The sequence below is a fragment of the Adiantum capillus-veneris genome, chromosome 7 (assembly GCF_014529385.1).
Source record: "Adiantum capillus-veneris isolate H3 chromosome 7, ASM1452938v2, whole genome shotgun sequence".
Classification (NCBI taxonomy): domain Eukaryota; kingdom Viridiplantae; phylum Streptophyta; class Polypodiopsida; order Polypodiales; family Pteridaceae; genus Adiantum; species Adiantum capillus-veneris.
The window spans coordinates 37,957,615-37,978,877 of record NC_140937.1 but is presented as its reverse complement, the minus strand read 5'-3'; the positions used below and the strand labels follow the sequence as shown (position 1 = coordinate 37,978,877).

General features: G+C 44.2%; 1 protein-coding gene across 1 annotated transcript in view; it reads right to left on the bottom strand.

Annotated features, from left to right (window-relative positions):
- Nucleotides 1–20,591, bottom strand: part of NADK3 (NAD(H) kinase 3) — a 61,907-nt gene extending 41,316 nt beyond the window's left edge. Inside the window, exon 1 of the mRNA XM_086517181.1 lies at nt 20,384–20,591. Within this exon, the coding sequence (XP_086373307.1) occupies nt 20,384–20,479 (96 nt within the window). The 5' untranslated portion in view covers nt 20,480–20,591. The remainder of the gene's footprint in view (nt 1–20,383) is intronic.
- Between the last annotated feature and the right edge of the window lie 672 nt (nt 20,592–21,263).

The following is a 21,263-nucleotide window of genomic DNA, read 5'->3' as shown; positions in this document are numbered from 1 at the left end:
GCACGTTTTTGGTTTCACAGCAGGTTGGTTTACGTGGCTTAGCACTTCCTATTCGGGGAGATGAGCTATTGGACGCTGAGTTTGCTGACCACTTCAGCCTTGTACTTGGATGGCCAGGAGGCCAACCTTCACAGGTGGTAGTAGGCTGTTGAGACTTTCTGTTGTGCATCGGGAGCATTGATCAACTGGAGAAGACAATGGCTTTCTCGATTGGTAGTGCTCCTATGCCTGATTGGATGCCAGGTGAGGGTTTCAGGTGGATTTCCCCAGGGACTGCAGTTCGGTACTTGGGCTATCAGGTTGGTTTGGACTTGTCTCCCGAGCACCAAATTGCTCCCCTCCTCCTGTCTATCAGGAGGAAGTTGTTACATTGGAGCTCTGCACGACTTTCTCTGGTAGACAGAGTTGTAGTGGCCAACCATGTGTTGTTGGCTACTATGTGGTACATCACCTCTTGCTGGATCTTCTCGAGTTCTTGTATCAGCCAGGAAGAGAGGCTGATCAGGAACTTCCTTTGGTCAGGGCGTGACAACTGCGGCGAGGCCTAGAGCAACGTCAGCCTTCTTGCACGGAGGAGCGCCTAAGACAACCCCTTGTTTGGAACCCCATGGTTAGTACTCAGAGAGGCCACTTGGTTGGTAGTCGGCTTCATGTTTCTTGGGGTCCCATGGCAGAGGGTCTAGCACTCTCTTTAGGTGACTGGTTACAGTTTTCAGGCTTGTCAGAGGAGCTTCAGGGCTTTCAGCTCTACAGGGCATGAGAGGGGTGCAGAGCATGTGTTAGGACATCTCAGAGGCAGTACAAGCTGAGTGGCTTACACCTCTCGAGTCAGCAGCGCGCAGATGGATGGGAGCCTTCACACGACCAGAGGTTCTCATCTCAGTTCGGGCTTGCTCAGAGACTGTACCCTCCCTGTTTTTCGAGCTACAGGGTGAGGGACGCTTACACCGAGTTGCAATAGAGGCCTCGTAGGTTGCAGAGTGCTGTTTTCAAAGGATTCGAGTGGTGGGCATTCATGGGAGGACTTGTGTCATAGATCTCGACCCAACAGCTCTTGAGTCTGGCCACTGGAGACTGTGGGCTTGGGAGGAGCTATCCACTGGCACGTGTACAATGGGATCTTGGAGAGTGGCTTTGGAGGGACCGTTTCTCCTCTGCAGACCATCCATGTGTCCCTTTCTTTCAGTACACAGCTCGACTGGGATGTCACATATTGGCAGCACAGAGAGAGGCTCGTCCTGCTGTAGCATCTCATTGGCAGGAGGAGGGTCTCACAACTGAGTTCTTGGCAGCTTTTTGGGAGAGGTTGTGGGACTCCAGACAGCTGAGACGAGTCACTTTGTTCCAATGGCTGGTTGCACACAGAGCTACAACAGTTGGGAGCTGGCTGGTACATAGTGGTCTCTCTACAGCATGTGCAACTTGTGACCATCTTGTGGAGAGCCAGTGCCACTGTCTTTGGGACTGTCCTTTGGCACAGTAGGTGTGGCTTCGGGTTCTTCGGCTGGTGCCAACTCTTTCCACAGCTCGACAATACACTTGGGGGTAGTTGCTTGGTCCACTCTCACGGGCCAGACACTTCAGTTTGAGCTATCTTCCACCAGTAGGATGATAGTGATGCAGGGGGGTCGACCTACACTCCAGCCTGCCACAGAGCTTACTCCACAGGAGTGGTGCAGTGAGAGAGAGGAGTGCTGGGAGCTCATCAGTGGCCTAACACTTTGGTTCAGTTGGCAAGCCCGCTGTTTCCGTATCTTCAAGGCTCGCCTTGTACCACCGGCAGAGACAATTCACGATCTTTGGCTAGTGCTGATCCATACTCTCAGAGGACAGCTCGAGAGACTCCAGGGAAGCTCTGACTGCATGCGGGAGCGCAGAGAGGCTTTCCTTTGACTCTGGTACTCAGATGGCATTACCGTCCACCTGTGTGGCTTTTCCCTGCTTCCATTTCTTGATTTAGCCTCATTGTACATATTCTGTTTTTTCATTGGGAGAGTCTCCCCATCATGATTGTTGTAGCCCTCTCTTGTAGAGGTGGTTGTAGCCCTATGGGCAGTTTCATTAACTAATAGAAGGATCTTTTTCTCGGAAAAAAAAAAATACTGTCAGCCCAGTAGTATCCCTGAAAACCAAAGGGACATCAATGACTCTAAATCAAAAATCGGGGTAATCTATTGACAAAGGAGCGGAGTGACTCCCCTCTTGTACATGCCCACTGCACTAGATTCACCCATGCTGAAATCGGGGTTCTATCGGAATAGACTATGCTAAACCGAATGCTTCAAGGTAAAGTTCCACAATTTGAGGAGTATCTGCTAGGTCCTCCTCCATCCACTTCGTATCCAATGCAAGATAGTTCTTGAATTTAACCAAGAACTGCCTAATCACTTCACCTTTAATCTTTCTATCTTTATGTGCCAATATCTGTTCTGGAACGAGTATCTCCTCACTTTCCTCCACTTCGGTTTGCTCATCTGGCTCCCCATCATCGGGCACATCGCGTATAAAAGGATTCAAGAGACTCACATGAAAAGCATTGTGAATTCTCCAAGTATTGTGCTGTTTCAATATAAAGGAGACATCATTTGTCTTTTCTTTTATGTGGAAAGGTCCATAGGATCTCATGCTAAGCTTTGGAAAAAGCCGCTTTTTTCCCTTTTTCTTCTTCGGCGCGCCTTCTCAAAACGTAAGAGCACCCAATCGTCTTCCTTTAATTTCAAATCGCAACGGTGTTGATCTGCTCCCTTCTTGCGTCTTTCCAGAGATTTTGCTAAAGCCTCCCGGACCTTGGCAAAAGCAGTGTCCAAGTCCTCGTGTAGTGGTCAGCTTCAAAAATCTGATCATTCGTTCTTAAGAAGGGTGGAACCTTCGTAGCACCTTCAATAATCTCAAATGGCGCCTTCCCCGTCGAAGAGTGGATCGTGTTATTGTAGGCAAATTCCACCAAGGGCAAAAACTTTTCCCATTGAGTCTTTTTATCAGAAATGTAAGACTTCAATAAATCCAGTACAACTGAATTTGCAATCTTAGATTGCCCATCTGTCTGTGGGTGGAAAGATGATGAGAACTGCAACCAAGTGCCAATGTTCTTCCAAATAGCCTTCCAAAACAAACTCGTGAAGTGGGGATCTCTGTCAGAGACTATTGTCTAAGGCATGCCATGTAATCTGAATATCTGGGCAATGAACAATCTCGCTAAATGATTTGGCTTGTCTGTTTTCTTCACTAGAATGAAATGAGCCAGCTTGCTAAATCTGTCAGTAAAAGTCCAGATACCATCGTGCCCACTCTGTGTCTTCGGGAGAAAAAAATGAAACCATAGCAATACTTTCCCAGGGGCGGATGAGAATGGGTAAAGGTTGTAACAATCCCTGTGCTTTATGCCTATCAAACTTGACCTTCTGATATACCAAGCAACTGCGTACAAAATCGTCCACATCCTTCTTGAGTCTCGGCCAAAAGAAGTAACGCTCCACACCTTTCAAGGTGATATCAATGCTGCGGTGACCCGTAAATGGTGGACAGTGGCATTCGGTTAGAACCTTTTTCCTCAACGGCTGTGTAACGCACAACATGATTTTCTCCATCAAGTAGCCATTCCGAATGGAATATCCCGCTACCACCTCCCCATTCTGTATTCGATTGAATACATCTGAAAAATCTGGATCTGTGGCGTGCTGATCGACCATGTCCTCGAAGCTTCTATGATGAATCGCGGAAATAGCCAAGACTAACGGCTTCCGAGACAAAGCATTTGCCACCAAATTCTTTTGTCCTTGCACATGGACAATCTGGAAGTGAAACTGTGACAAGACGTTTGCCCATCGTATTTGCTTTTCCGATAGCTGCTTCTGTGACAAGTAGTGTAAACTCTGATGATCAGTGAAGACCGTAAAATTGGCGCCGAGTAGGTAATGTCGCCAGTGAGTAAGAGCATGGATAACCAACAAAAGCTCTTTCTCATAAATCTCTGTTGTCAATTCTGGCCTTGAAAACAATCGGCTCTCATAGGCAATGACATGGCCTTCTTGCATTAAGACCGCACCCTGACTACGACCACAAGCATCACTATATACTTCGAATGACTTTTGCAAATCCGGCAAAGTCAAAACTGGTCTTGTAGTCAATTTCTCTTTCAAAGTCTGAAAGGCAGTCACCTTTGTGGGTCCCCATGAGAAAGGGACTCCTTTCTCTGTCAAGATATGCAAAGGGGAAGCAACCTCTGCAAACTTTCTAATGAACCACCGGTAATAAGAACATAAGCCCAAAAAGCTTCTAACTTCATGGACATTCTTCAAGTCGGGCCAATCACGTATAGTCTCAATCTTGGCCGGGTCCATCTGTACTTTTGCTGCTGAGACGATGTGTGCCAAAAAGTGCATCTCCGATAAGAAAAAATTCACTCTTCTTCGCATTGATCACCAACTTGTGATCTTACAATGCCTGAAAGACATGTAGCAGATGTTGTCTATGTTCTGCCTCATCCTTGGAGAAGACTATAATGTCATCAAAGAAAGTGCCAACAAAAGATCTGTACTCTCTGAAAATCCTGTCCATCATTTGGTTAAAAGTCGCTGGAGCATTGGTAAGGCCAAAAGGCATCACCAAAAATTCATATAAACCAAAGCTCGTCCGAAAAGCTGTCTTATAGACATCTCCGGGCGTGATTCGGATCTGATGATGTCCGCTTTTCAAATCGATCCTGCTGAAACAAGAGGATCCTTGTAATCTGTCAAGAATATCATCGATCCTCGGAATCGGAAATCTGTTCTTGATGGTGATTTTATCGAGAACTCTATAATCAATGCACATTCTCCAAGATCCGTCTTTCTTTAAAACCAACAACACCGGAGAGCAGTAGGGTGAAATACTCGGCTGGATAAGACCCTTTTCCAAGAGGTCTTTCACTTGGTTCATTATCTCTTCATTCTGGGCTCGGCTCACATGGTAAGGTGGCCGGTTCGGTGGTGTGCTTCCAGGTATCAGATCAATAGTATGATCCTCAGGACGAGATGGTGGCAACTCGCCTCGTAGGCCCTCAAAAAAGCAATCGGCATGAGTGTGGAGAAAACCTTGGCGTTCTTTATCAAGTTCAGACATATTTATCCTGTGTTCATCATTTAACTCTTTCAAAAAGATCGAGTAAACAAACAGATTAGTTTTCATTAATTTCCAAACGGCCGAAGTCGATACAATAGGGACAGACTCGCCCTTCAATTTCACATCAAGTACAATTTTTCGACCCTTTTCATTTGTCAATGTCGCTTTCTTCGCCTGATAATCGACCACGGCGTTGTTCTAGTGGTACCAAGGGACTCCAAGGAGGACATCACAACCTTCCAAGGGCATTATGTAGAAGTCCTCGTGCCCCAAATACCCTTGACAATGCAACCGAAGTTTGCCAATGATAGGTCCGAATCTTGGAGTGCTCTGAGTAATGCCCTCCAAAGAAAGCTATGTCAAACTGTTGTATGAAGGCCAAAGCCCTCGGAGCATCTCGAAATCAAGAAAAAGAGTCAAACTTAATTGATTGTCCACCTTCTTTGAATTCTCTTACTTTCTCGCTTTTATCTTCGAGGAAGTCATACTAGTTGGCTTTATGAAATGCTTCTTCTTTGCATAAAACATGTGATCGTTGGAGTCCAAACTGTCTGAGGATGAGTCCTCAGTAGAATTGTCAGAAATTGGGCGAAATTTAGGCTTCTTTGCCTTTTTCTTGCCCTTCTCGAAGCTTTGCTTTTTACCTTTTCTGTCTTCTTCGCTCGAGTCAAAAGAGCTAGAAGAACTATCAAAAGAAGAAGAAGAACTTGGTAGTCCTTCAAATCGTACACGCTTCTTCTGCTTTCTTGCCGATGCAAAGAAAGATTGACGACCCAAATAACTGGGGAAATCAGTTCCTTTCTTATGCTTTTTGGATTTGTTGTTTGCGTCCAAAAGCAAGCTAATCTGTGTCTGAACCACCTCTTGTAATTCTTGCTCTGTAAACATCCTCGGAGAAGAAGGTTTCTTGATTGCCGGTTTGATGGGTGGTTTTGTGGCCTTTTGCCACTGGGTGTGTACTTTTGCGAGGGATTGCCGAGTCAAAAAATTTGCAAATTTTGGATCCTTCGCAATTTTAATCATTTGCTTTGTTGCCTCGTCAACCAACCGGCAACGTTCCATCTCTTCAATCTCTATCTGAGTAGGCCGAGGTGGGCCGTACTCTTCCTTTGATTGCTCATGAGAATCTTCTCCGTGATCTCCTCCCGCATTCGCAGCTGTAGAAGAAGTCGACTGATTTCTGTTGGAATTTATAAGTGTCGCGAGAAAAGGATCGGATTTCCCGGTAGAAGAGAAATCGACCGCGCTCTGATACTACTGTAACAAACTTGGACACCCCAAGTCAAGATTCTACCGCGACACAACAGAGATTCACTTCTAAACAGTTCACAGTTCACAATTAGGTCGACACGGCCCGGCGTAGTTCCGTGCCTAGAGGTATTGGCCCCAAAGATTGGCACCCCTTTCGGTATTTCTTTTTGTATTAATCTGTGTTCAAAGTACAAAAGAGCGGGCAGGTGCTCACTCTCAGACTCTGCGTCCAAATTCTCTGAGAAGTGGAGCCCTGCCCACTTATTTTAAAGGTACAAGGGATGCCCAAAAGCAGAGCCCCAAATGCAGTTAAATTCAAAAGCTTTGAATCTTGAAAAGCAATAGGCCCAAAAGCTGCTAAAATCAACCAACGCTATTTTGGAAAATCCGTACACTCCGCTTTTTGCGCTGCAAATTGCGAAGATTCCATACGGCAGCCCAACAGTGTAAAATGCGGACGTCCGTACAACCTGCCGTGTCAACATGTCGGCGCGTTTTACAGAGACTGTTGCCACGTCAGCAGTGTGCTTGTCCGGGGGCCTACTGCCATGCCACCAGTTTGTGACCGTAGTTCCGTGCCCAGAGGTATTGGCCCCAAAGTTTGGCGCCCCTTTCGGTATTTATTTTTATATTAATGCTTGATCTGCAACGCTTGCTTCTTTGGGCCGCGTCGAAAGCGATACAAAGTCTTCTGAATCTCCTTTCTTGCATCAACTTCGTCTCGAGTCCTGCTTCTGTCGTCTTCAAGAATCTCCATGGCTGAAAATTCCTGAAACCATCTCCAACACAAAACCATGAACATACCCATTCCATGTTAAGTGAAGGAAAAAAATCTTGTCTTGTCTAAAGACTGTGTATGCAATGTCGATGAACATAGAGACGGAGTGACAACCCGTTCATCAAACACATGCAAACAATGTGCTCGAATCTTTTCTGTTTGATCGAAATCAATCAACTGTGGCAAATCACAATGGAAATGCCCATGTTTGGTGCTCATACAATCATTTGCTCGTTCAGAGACTATCATGCCAAGGAAGAGACATGGAATGTGACTTCCTTACATACAAACTTTTCAGCTTTTCATGAACAATCCGCATACATTCGTGCTCATCCATGAGAGAAACGTGCTCAACATGCAATATGTCATGCCTAAGAAAAGGGATCACATAACGATATTGACTAAAATACGGGAAACCTTCACGAATGAAACACTCGAACAATGCGTGTTTATCAATCATGCGAACACACAATACTTCCTATGATGGTTCTTTGGACCAAGGCTCGAGAGCCAAGATCGGTTCGTCCTGAATGATCGAATTGTCGTGTGGGGGTTCTTTGGACCTCGACTCGAAAGCCAAGATCGATTCTTGGTGATTGATCGATTCTATAACGAGGTTAGCTTCGTTAGAAAAAGCATCAACTAACACATCATCCTCATGCAGCTCATCATGCTTGTCATTATCATCCAAATCATCATACAAATCATTATCCTTCAAATCATCATGCTTCTCATAATCATGCAAATCTTGTGTGTCATGCTGTGGAGAAAAAGAGATTGAGAGAATCTCCGTATCCCGAATCCTTTCAACCTTGTCCTGCATATTAGCAATGAGAGATGGAGAAGGAGCAATGTCCACTCCATGAAAGACAGTAGGAGAATCACTTTTGGCATTGAGAGTTAAAGTGTTAGCCTCAAAATCAATGAGAGTGTTAGTCTCACGAAACCATCGAATGCCCAAAATCATATCACATCCTGAGAGAGGAGAAACAACAAATCTTCTAGTAAAGGCAGTCTGTTGAATTGCAAACAACACATCAAGGCACTCCTCCGTGATGAGAGCGTCCATACCGGGACGAAAGCCAGAGACCTCGATAGGAGATCTCGGACTAACTTCGAGGCGGGCTCTCTCAACAAGAGAGGAACTCATCACATCATGCATACTACCTGAGTCAAACAATATGACAAAATGGTGCCCCGACGTACGACCATAACATTTAATAAGAGAATCATCAATGGGAGGGTCCTGAGAAACTGTGGGCACAATCGTGTTATCATTCATTGCATTGACAGATGTAGTGGGTGCTGTGGGTTCTTTAGATTCATTCGATTCAAGCTTAGGACATGTTCTTTTTATGTGACCTTTAATGTGACAATGAAAACAACGACCTTCCTTAGAATAAGTGCTTTGTTCTTCCGAAGTGATGTAACCTCCTACAATTCCTTGTGCTACCTTTTCATCTGGAGTAAGCTTAGGTTTAGCAATTGTGTTAGCCTTACCCTTAGATTCATTGGAAGAATTCTTTGATGAGATACTGTTGGTAGATTGGTTAGAAGAGTTATCATTCTTACCGTTCTGAGGGTTCTGAGAAGTCTGCGAGGTACTTGTGAAAGTCTTATTCTCCTTAGGCTTTCCCTTGTTGTGCTTCATCTCCTATGCGAGAGCAATCGCTACTGCCTTGTTGAGATCGATTGGATCGAATACCTCGACATCGTACTTGATATACTCGTCCAATCCAAAGAGAAAAGCCTCTTTGCGCTCATCATCCGACATGCGTAGTTGGATACCTAGCTGCAAAACACGATTAGAAAAAGACATAACCGACATACCATTTTGCTTGAGAGCGCGCCAATCGTCCTTCAATCATGCAAGGTACTGAGGCGGCATAAACCGCGCCTTGAGCTTGTCTTGGAAATCAGCCCAACTAAAAGAGGGGCGTGAAATCGTCGGCTACCTCTAGGTGCGCAGCTAGCTGTGCCTCTTGCCATGAGTGGTACCAATTGATGGCATCATCGGCAAGGTACATAGCTGCCGTCAAAACTTTGCTATTTCCTGTCTTCTTAGTTGTCGCAAAATAAGCATTAAATTGATGCAACCAAGAATGAATAATTGTAGCATCCATCTTACCGTCATACTTACTGAAAGTCAACTTTCCTGTGACCGGATGGTTGGAATCCGCATCGTGGCTTGCGCCACTTGACGAACTTCCACAATCTTTGGGTGGTTCTTTCAGGCTAGGATGTGGGAAATAAATTCTTGATGACGAATCTCCCTTTGAGCCTCTCGTTCATCGCGCTCGCGTTCGAAAGCAAGTCGATTTTCTTCTTGTTTTGCGGCAAGAGCAAGGCGATTTGGTTCTTGTCTATCCATCATAGCCATCATCTGCTTGACCACTGCCTCCATAGGGTTTGACGTAGATGGCGAAGGGGGAGGGTTGAAGAAATCATCTCCAGGTGATGACGAGTCTTCGTCGCCTCTCTCATGCTCATCACTTGTATGCTAAGTATCCATTCCGCTTCGGATGACGACCATGCACTATAATCTTGGGGTCTTAAGCTCGCGAGGAACTTGAGTTCTTGAGGGTCTTGAGGTTCTTGAGGTCCTTGATTCGTGAGAATCGTGGGTTCTTGAGGTTCTTGAGTCTTGAGGGTCTTGGGTTCTTGGGGTCCTTGAGGTTCTTGAAGTTTTCTTTCGCTTGCAAAACGCGTTGAGAAGGATCTTCTCTTCACCCGAGTTCTACTCTTTTCTGCGGGGCGCACCCCTTGGCGGCCTTGCGCTCACACCAAGGTTGCTTTTTCCCACCTCACGTCGATTGGTCGGCCGCTAAGTGCACGGTCCGCTCTCAATGAGTGAAAAAAGACACAAGGGGAGGCTGGACAAGCCCTTCTTTCTTGGGATTCCTGTCACTCTTCAACAAAACACGATTAGGAATCGCTACCCCCAAGGTAAACTTGGGTTCATGCGATCACAATAAGCAAAAAAATTCTTGTGGTTCTTGTGGTTCTTTCCTTGAGTAATGCAAAACACTTCCAAAGCTCTGATACCAATGTAAGGTGCAGCAGAATGAATGTTGTATTTTCTGAAGATTAGTGATCCTTATTGCTCAAGGTTCCTTTTAGTTCTTAGGGAAAGAGAGAGCTTTCCGTCTTGTAGAGTGCTATGGTCACGAACAAAGTGAGTGGATATTGTGCGTGCAAGTGAATGAGACTGAGAGAAGGAGAGAGAAGAGATACGACACCCGAGAGGTTGTAAAACCCTCCTCCGAAGGCCCCACTCTCGTCGGCGAGAGTGGTCTACTTGATTGCACAAAAGTGTACAATGCGAATGCAAGGGACTGATGCAACGTGACTATGCCGATGACGACGACGGTGATGACGACGACTTAGGCTAAATCTGTGATCTTCTATTGGCTGAGTTCGGGGTTGTCTTGGTGGCTGAAAATGGCTGTTTTCTGGCTGTTTTCATGGCTGAAAATGATGGGGTCGTCGGGGCTCAGGCTGATGGCAAAAACGCTGAGGTTAAATACCTGTCAGGCTGCGTTTTCATGCTTGTTCGTACCTGCTGAAAAACGCTCTAAGGCTGATGTCTTCAAGCTGAGGAAAACGCTACAATGCTGAGGCAGATCTGATGCGGTCTGGCTGAATTTCACTAACGCTGGGCTGTCCTTTTCCTTGCCAAAAACGCTGGGGCTGTGGAGGCACAAAAACGCTAATAGGCTGAGATGCTGCTGGTGTCAAAACGCTGATCTGAGATGCTTGAGGGCGATGGTTTGCTGTAGGGGAGAAACGCCAAAGTGATGGCTGATCTGCTGATGGTCAAAAACGTAAGGCTGAGGTGTAGATGCAAAACGCCAGGGATGGTTGAAGATGCAAAACCGCCAGGGATGGTCTGAGGGGGTACTACTGAGAAGTTGCCTATTGAGCGGGAAGCTCCTACTGCCTCTTCTGCCAGAAAGTGCTAACTTGGGTTTGCTTATATATTAACTTAGCTAAATTGCCCTACCTACTTTTGTAGGAAAGTCACTCAAAAATAATAAGTGAAAATAACCAAAAATAGGAAAATAAGCTAAATGCACTGGAAAATTCCCCTAACTGATGCTAATGGATTCTGATGGGAATTTCGATGATCATGCTATGTGCAACCGGAGGATATGCATCTATGCTAAGTGGCTGGGCATGCACGGTCTACGAATAGACTCACAAAAGTGCCAGATCACTGCTAATCTAGACTTGACTGAACGGACTGAACCCTACTGTGGTGTAGCTTGTCCACGGACACATAGGGTTGGGATGTGTCACGTGATAGGTAGAATCTTGACTTGGAGTGTCCGAGTATGTTACACTTTATAAAATAATTAATGCTACACAAAAGAAGAAGCTTAATGTTAAATTGCCGAAATCGTATAATGGTCGCTGCGACAAGCGCGTGTTGGACCGATGGCTGTTCAAAATGGAGGTTTACTTATCAAACACAGATTTGGTCGAGAGTTAAAAAGTTGCACTTGCTAGTTCTGTGCTCAAGGACACAGTATTTCTTTGGTGGTAACGACGGGTTGCTGATGGTAAACACACACCTTCTTGGGATAAATTCCAGTGTGCTATTCGCAAGGCATTCGAACCTGTCAATGCGGATTTTCATGCCCGGTTCTCTCTTCGCCGCCTCAGCCAAACAGGTTCCTTGGCCGCGTATATCATAGAGTTCCAAAGGTTAACTCTGGAGATAGAGACCCTTAGTCCCTCTAATAAACTTCACAGCTTCATCGACAGACTCGAACCCAACCTAAAGGACAATGTGCACAAATACAACCCTACCACCTTGGATGCTGCAATTGCCTATGTGAAGCGTCTTGGCGATAATCGGCACCCTACACGTAATTTTCTACCTGGTGACATATCTTCAAATAACGCTCGCTTTCCACAGCACGATCGCAGAGAAAGTTATAGCCAAAGTCAGCAGCAACAATCTCAGTTCAGACACCAAGCAACAACACCTTATTCAACTTCAAGGTTCTACTCTCAAGATCAACAATCTCAAAGCAGATCTTCTTCAAATGCTCCACTTGATCGTGGTAAAGAACGTGATTTTTCTCAAGAGCGGCATTCCAATACTCAACAAGACTCTTCGTCAAATGCATCTTTGACTTCAAAGAAGGATGGCTTATGTGCAATTTGCGGTGGTGACCATAGATGGTATAAATTCCAACGTGCTATTCACAAGGCGTTCAAACCTGCCAATGCGGATTTTCATGCCCGGTCCTCTCTTCGCCGCTTGAGCCAAACAGTTTCCTTGGCCGCGTACATCATAGAGTTCCAAAGGTTAACTCTAGAGATAGAGACCCTTAGTCCCTCTAATAAACTTCACAGCTTCATCGACAGACTCGAACCCAACCTAAAGGACAATGTGCACAAATACAACCCTACCACCTTGGATGCTGCAGTTGCCTATGTGAAGTGTCTTTGCGATAATCGGCACCCTACACGGAATTTTCTCTCTGGTGACAGATCTTCAAATAACGCTCGCTTTCCATGGCGTGATTGCAGAGAAAGTTATAGCCAAAGTCAACAGCAACAATCTCAGTCCATACACCAAGCAACAACACCTTATTCAACTTCAAGGTTCTACTCTCAAGATCAACAATCTCAAAGCAGATCTTCTTCAAATGCTCCACTTGATCGTGGGGAAGGACGTGATTTTTCTCAAGATCGGCGTTCCAATACTCAGCAAGGCTCTTCGTCAAATGCATCTTCGACTTCAGAGAAGGATGGCTTATATACAATTTGCGGTGGTAACCATAAATGGTATCATTGTCCAAAGAGACCAAATCCATCTCATTTGAAAAGAAATTTGTCACAAAGTGATGGCGTAGCGGACAGCAAAAACCCTAATTTTTGCCAGAAACCCTAAAAATCCTGCAAACCCTAATTTTTGCCAGAAACCCTAATTTCCGAAAATCGCGGAGGCTGAAATTTATTATAAAATAAAATTAAAAAAATTGGAAAATGATGAGCGACGCAAATTTCGCTTTTTCTCTACTTAAATGAGAAAGAGAGAGAGAATGCTTTTGCTTTCATGTTTTGACTCTCTGTGAGAGAGAGAGAGCAATTGCTTTTGATTTCAAGCTTTTGGGGCTCTGCTTTTGGGCATCCCTTGTAACCTTTAAATTAGTGGTGAGTGCCTCACTTCTCAGGGCATCTGGACGCAGAGTCTGAGAGTGAAACCCTAACCGCTCTTTTGTACTTTGATGATTGATTAATATAAAAAGAAATACCGAAAGGGGCGCCAGTCTTTGGGGCCAATATCTCTAGGCACGGAACTCCGCCGGGCCAGTGCAAATCTATTGTGATCTGTGAATTGTTTTGAAGTGGTAATTTGGTGCTGTTGCGGTTGATTCTTGACTTGGAGTGTCCAAGTTTGTTACAGTGGTATCAGAGCACGGCCGATTTCTCTTCTACGGGAAATCCGATCCCCGAAAAAAAAATTTCGCGGCACCTATGGCTTCAGGCAATGATCAGTCGACTCCCTCTGCATCTGGAGATGCGGGCTGGGATCACAACGAAGATTCAGGCAGAGAGTATGGCCCGCCTTGGCCTACTTAGGCGGAGCGGCGAGAGATAGAGCGTCGCCAGTTGATCGGCGATGCAACAAAGATGATGCTCAATTTTGCCAAGGACCCGAAGATGGCAAAATATATGAACCAGACCTCTTTGGAAGAGGTACAGACGGAGTGGCAGAGAACCACAACACCACTCCCGAAACCCGCTCTCAAGAAACCTTCTGCCTCCAAGAAATATACGGAGAAGGAACTGGAGAACGTGGTTGATGCACGGATTGCTCAGCTTTTTGACACGCAAAAGAAAGCCAAAAAGCACGGCAAAGAGCAGAAGAAAGACACTGACTTCCCGGGATATTTGGGTCGTCGGTCGACATTTGACAAGGCAAAGAAATTGAAGAAGCGCATCAAGTTTGAAGACCTACCCAGTTCTTCTTCTTCTTCTTCTGACAGTGCTTCTAGCTCCTCAGATTCGAGCGAAGAAGACAGAAAAGGTAAAAAGCGAAGCAAGAAGCAACGCTTTGGAAAGGGCAAGAGAAAGGCAAAGAAGGCTAAATCTCGCCCAGAGACTGACAGTTCTACTGAGGACTCGTCTACAGACAGCTCAGATTCCGATGACGGAAAGTTTTATGCGAACAAGAAGAATTTTTACAAAGCCAACCAGTATGACTTTCTCGAAGATAAAAGCAAGAAAGTCCGAGAGTTTAAGGAAGGTGGCCACTCGATCAAGTTTGATACTTTTCAGGATACTCAGATGCTTCGAAGGCTTTGTCTTTTATACAGCAGTTTGACATCGCTTTCGCGGGAGGACGCTATTCAGAGCACTCCAAGATTCGGAGATCTGCCTCTTACTTTAAGGGGAATGCTAGTACTTGGTGGTCCACGCTTCTATTAAGCAAGACTGTGCCAGTCACATGGCTGAAATTCAAGAGGCTTTTTATTTCTTCTTGGTTGACTCAAGAGTTTGAGCGAGATATACGAGCTGCTTGGAACCATCTCTGGATGACCAAGAGCGATACAGTGAATTCTTATTGTGAAAGATTCTGGAGCTCTTTTCTACCCGCCTCTTCATTCAAGAAGATCTCGTTCAGAGAACAGATTGAGCGGTTTACCTTGGGTCTACCTACAGAGATCCGAAATCGCTGCTTGGAACAGAAGTCAGCTTCTGTTCAGGAGTTGATGAGTCATGTGAAGCGGGGCTTTGCCATTCACTCTGGCAGTCTGACCTACCCACAGATGAGGCCATGACACAACGAGCCGAACAGACTTCTAGGAATGAAAGTAGAAAGAAAAAGAGGAACCTAGAGAAAAAAGATGCACGACCCAAGCTTACTCCTGAGAAGAGAGCTCGCTTCATTAGAGAGGGGAAGTGCTTTGGATGCGAGGAACATGGACATATTTCCGCAAAGTGCCCTGATAAGGCACAGAAAGAACAGAATGATAAAGACGGCGACAAGTCTGAGAGTTCGAGAGCAGCTGAGGAATGTGGCAAAAAAGGCAGATAGAAAAGCAGAACTGGTACCACATGGGGTGGGACCTGCACCGAATCTAATGAATGAAAGTACAAACTTTGCCGCTTTCGGGGCAAAGTGAAGGAATTTGTTTCTTCACTTCTTTTGAGTGCAGGAACTGATAGCCGAAATGACTGCAGCATTTTGGTCTGATTGATCTCGAATAGACATGGTTGCAATAGGGGTTAGTCAATCGGACATCGATGAGGTCCCGATTGGACCTAGATGTGATTGCTAGCTACATTGCCGATAAATCATGGTCTAAGATCCGAATGAATGTTGAATGTCATGTGATGTCTTGTGATGTCTGGTGATGTCCTGTGATGTCGTGTGATGTGACTGTCAATTTTGTACATGTGCTAGATGTGTGTTCCTAGTACGTAGGTACTAACCGTCAGTGTCTGCTAAGACGGTTTATGGCTTTTGTCGGTTTTGCAGGAGTAATCGCGGTCGATTACAATGCTTTCAAGAGGGGGGTATGTCACAAAGTAATAACGTGGCGGACAACAGAAACCCTAATTTCTGCCAGAAACCCTAAAATTCCTGCAAACCCTAATTTTTGCCAGAAACCCTAATTTCCGAAAATCGCGAAGGTTGAAATTTTATTAAAAATAAATTTAAAAATTTGGAAAATGATGAGCGATGCAAATTTCGCTTTTTCTCTACTTAAATGAGAAAGAGAGAGAGAATGCTTTTGCTTTCATGTTTTGACTCTCTGTGAGAGAGAAAGAGCAATTGCTTTTGATTTGAAGCTTTTGGGGCTCTGCTTTTGGGCATCCCTTGTAACCTTTAAATTAGTGGTGAGGGCCTCACTTCTCAGGGCATCTGGACGCAGAGTCTGAGAGTGAAACCCTAACCGCTCTTTTGTTCTTTGATGATTGATTAATATAAAAAGAAATACCGAAAGGGACGCCAGTCTTTGGGGCCAATATCTCTAGGCACGGAACTCCGCCGGGCCAGTGCAAATCTATTGTGATCTGTGAATTGTTTTGAAGTGGTTATTTGGTGCTGTCGCGGTTGATTCTTGACTTGGAGTGTCCAAGTTTGTTACAAAATTCCAACGAGGAAACATCATCAAATTCTGAACAACCAGCTTCTGCTCAAAATAAAGGAAAATCAAAGGTCAATACAATTCGTGTCTCAGAAGATACGACTATTCTTATGAAGCATGCTCAGTGTGGTTCATCAGTTTTGAAGCCTCTTTCAAAGCAAGTTTTGAGTCTTCTTGGAACCATCAATGGTCACTCCATCAACATTTTGGTAGACAACGAATGCTCTAATAATTTTGTAGGCACTCAAATAGTTCAACAGCTTGGCTTGCCAACTCAAAAGACATCTCACTTACATCATGTGGAATTAGCATATGGATCAATTTTAACTTGTGATGAGACATTCGACATTTGCAAATCGAGATTCATAATTATGTAGATCAACTGGATTTCGAAGTTATGCCTTTCTCTTACTACGACATGATTCTTGGTCAGCATTTGATCCAGCAATTCGCTTTCAAGGACATACTATCAATTTGTTCAAAGATGGACGTGAACTGGTTTTACATGGGCTTTATCATGCGGAACGAGTGATTCAAGCCTCACGTATACTAGTCAAACGACATGATATAGAGGATTATGAAGCAAATATGATCTTCGATGCAGATGCAGAAATTCTAATTGATGGATTTTGAATTCATTAACTTCTCCTGCATCAATTGCTGAAGACAAAGATGATTTCAAGCAAGAAGTTTTTCCAAGTGATACTTCGTTTGTCACAAACCAGTGAGTGGCAACCATTTGGGCAGGAGAAACCACACACACACCCCAGCTAACACGGCAGCAGTCCCGAATTTAGCACTGCAAATGCTAACGTGGCAGTCCCATAAAATCCGGCCGAAAAAAAGCGTTGAGCGTACGAGAAAAGCAGAAGCTGTACGGATTCCCAATTTTGCATTGGAAAAAAAGCAGAAAAAAGGCAACGCAATATTTTGGGGCAGCTTTTGGATTTTGCTTTAATTTTAAGCCTTTGCTTCATTTATGGCAGGTTTTGGGGCTCTGCTTTCAGCAACCCTTGTAACCTTTATAAAGAACCCAAGGGGACTCCCTCTACAAAGCATCTGGACGCAGAGTCTGAGAGCGAGCACCCGCGGGAGTTGTACCTTGCTTGAAGATTAATATAAAAAGAAATACCGAGAGAGGTGTCGGTCTTTGGGGCCAATACCTCTTGGCACGGAACTCTGCCAGGCCATGTCAATTCAATTGTGAACTGTTTTGAAGTGAAGTTGTGTTGTGTCACGATAGATTCTTGACTTGGAGTGTCCAAGTTTGTTACAATGATATCATAGCGCAGAAAGATTCGTCTTCACAGCTTTTTGGAAAGAAACTTCATGCCCCTACCTCGGACTTATTAGCTACTCCCACCCTTCATACATCGCGCATCGGGCGCGCTCCCGTCTTCATCGCTCTATCTTACAGGACATAAAGCCATTAAAAATCCCAGATTACACATGGGTTTTGGTGAAGAATCTGACAGAGATAACATCTCTCAGTGGGAAGGCAAAGAAAAGTTGAAGATCCGACACGAGAACTAAAGAAAAGAATGAAGATTTGGGCAAATTTTTTTCCGGACAAATTTGCCGGAAAAGGAGTACAAACGTCAACTGCAGACTTGAGTGTCCAAGTTTGTTATATCGTTACTAGACAGAGATAAGGACATGGTTGCAGATTCCGAGTCTGAAGACGACTATGCTTTCGTTGATCCTTTGCTGGATGATGATATACCAATTGCAAGTCATGAAGTGACAGTTTCTAAAGATGATTCTGAAGAATTTTGGGATTCATTATTGGAAGATGATTACAATCTCAAGCCAAAATCCTCTCCAATGATTACTAAAGTTGAAGTTTCCCCATCTGAAGAGTACCTTGAGAATATTTCCACTTACCAACTATTTCACACTTATTGGAAGATTTTGAACCAGAAGTCTTACATCACATGAAGAATTTTGAAGAACGATCTCTTATTGCAGTCAACCTGATTATGCCAAATTCCTCTAAAAAGTCTTTGAATAATGCAATCACATGGGATTTAGCAGTCAAAGCAAAAAGGCCTCGCAAGTAGCAAAGGTTCAAGACAAAGATTTCAGATAACTCAAAGACTGAAGATTTTCGAATATTCAATGCTTTTCCAAAGTTCTATCAACATCAGAAGTCATTTCTTTGACACGGGCTCTCATTTTAAATGGGAGCGAATGTCACGATTGTGACTATGTTACAGTATTACATCTATTCCTAGTTGCAGATACGCAAAGTGCCATGCCAAGGAGAACCCCTACGCTTGGATGGTCACGACTCTTCGCTCAAGAGACATGCCTCTTCGCCAAAAGCCACACTCCTTCGACGACTGGTCACACCCTTTCGCTCTACGGTTGCGACTCTTCGTCCAATGGTTGCAGCTCTTCGCCGAAAGGATGTGTCTTTACATCTAAAGTCGCGTCTCTTCACCATGAGATATGTCTTTTCATTTGTGTCTCTTCGTCTCCTATATAAGAAGCCCGTTGTACTCAATTTCAAGCATTCATTCAATCAATCAAACACATATTCAGTCTCTTGAGTCTCAGTTTGATCTTAAGTATTAAGTTTTAAGTATTAATTATAGGATTCGCACCACTAATCCTCACATGCATATTTGTAATGAGAAATGGCATTTTATGTATGTTTCCATTCTCCATTCCCAATAACTATGCCACAAATTATGGTCAACTTTTTATATACATATCACCAATAGAGTACTGTCAACATGTCAGTGCCCCCAAAATCTCAAATAAAATTTTGTTGAGTCTATTCTCTTCTCAAAAATCTGTGCCAGAGGAGTGAAGTAGCTCCCCTCTTGTACAGCACATGTTGCACCAGATTTAATTTGTTAATTTGACATGCACGTTTGAAATAGTCAGAGCTAAACCAAAAGGCATCAAGGTAAAGTTCTAGTATTTGCGGAGTATCTACCAAGTCCTTCTTTCCATCCACTTTGCATCAAGAGCTTGATAATTTCTAAATTTGATCAAATATCTACGGACCAGCTTACCCTTCACTTTCCTTTCCTTTCATTGTGTGCTAGGCCCTGCTAAGGTAAAAGAATCTCCTTAGTTTCTTCTACCTCTTGTTGCTCCTCTAACTCCCTCTACAACTTCACCCTTGAAAGATCTGAATAGACTAACAAAGCATTGTTAATCTTCCAAGTATCTTGGTAACTTCAATCAAAAGGATACATCATTGATCTTTTCAATAATCTGGAAGGGCCCATAGTATCACATACTTAGGTTTAGAAAAAGCCTTTCCTTACCCTTCTTCTTTCTAAGGCATGTCTTCTCAAATCTGAGAAGCACCCAATCATCTTCCTTCAATTGCAAGTAGCACCGATGCTTGAATGTTGTCTTCTTATGTTGTTCTTGAGACTTTCACAACGCCTCCTTAACCTTGGTGCATGCAATTTCTAGATCTTATACAAAGTGATCTACCTGAAATATCTTGCCCTTGGTGCACAAAATAGGCGGAACCTTTCTGCCATTCTCGACAATCTCAAATGATGCCTTCTTCGTCGAAGTGTGAACAATGTCATTGGAAGCAAACTCTACCAATGGCAAATACTTCTCGCATTGAGACTTATTTTTAGAAGCACATAATTTGTAATCTCTGATTGTCCATTGGTCTGCAGATGAATCAAGGTAGAGAATTTGAGCATAGTACCCACATTCTCACCCTGTGTCACACACAACGTCGTCTTTCGCATCAAAATACCTTTCTTGAGAGAATGCCCTGAATAATCTCCCCACTCTATACCCTATAAAAGGTCTGACCAAAATGTGGGTCTGTAGCATATGGCTCCCGAGTCGCATCAAAGTCCTCATGATGCAGTGATGTAACAACAGATACCTGTGGCTTGTGAGACAACACATTTGCCAACACATTCTTCTCCCTCCTCAAGTACACTATGTAAAAATGAACCATGATAGACTGTTCACCTATCTGGTATGTTCTTCTAATAACTTGTTCTGCAAATGAACCTATCATAAAATGTTCGCCTATCTCTTATCTCATATGTTTTGATAATAACTTGTTCTGGGCCAAGAAATATCTGATGATCCCTTGTACACTGTACGCTTTTGTTTGACATGCATTCAAAGAAGAAGTGAGAAAAGTTACCGGATGCAGGGCTGTGATAGAGGCTTCCTGATGACGCTGGACATAGACTTCAAAGGCGCTCCGCTTCAGCAGCAACAAGACATTCCGGAACCGCATGGTACCTCCACTGATGCCTGGGTTGACTCCCCTCACTTGACATCGGTTTCCATCATTGTTCTTCGTTCGAATAGAGTCTTTCGAAGGGTTGGCACTTTTGCCGAGTCACAAAATCACGAGGCCCATTTTGAAGGTAGTAGTGCTATAGTAAGTAAGGGTACCAGCTGGGAGACATCCTTTAAAAAAATTTGGGAATCACGCGAGATCCCTTTCAAAGGGAATGGAAGTTGTCGGGCAATGCAGCAAGTAGTTAAGAGGGGGAAGTTGAAGGGGAATATGACCAGTTGCGGGCGAGCGAGGATAGACGAGCACAATCCATGCAGAGATTGAGGGCGATGGGCAAAGAAGCAAGAGACGTGCAGAGGTTGTGTGGGTTTCTTTCTTTGGCTTGAGTTGCTTCAAAGATCTGTTGGACGAGATGGTTACGGGAGTAATTCAGGAGGTCGTTTCCCTTACGGTTTGCGTTAGAACCCTATGTTTGAAAGGGTAGCATATTCCTAAGGGGCATGATAGAGAATCCCCGAGAATCTCAGGGATGAATTGAATATAATTTACGAGGAGGCAATATAAAGAAAGTATTAATGGGAATCTGGCAGATGTCATGAAAGAAAAAGGGGAGGGGATAGTGTGCTCAATTTTGTTTTATAATAAGAAAAAGGAGTTCCCAATAGGCATCGAAACCTATCGGGTGAGTTGGCTATTTCGTAGTAGAGTCAAAGTTAGCTATGTGCAAGTTCAATACTTTCCTATAGACTTGTTGAATGGTATCTCCAAAGATTTTGGC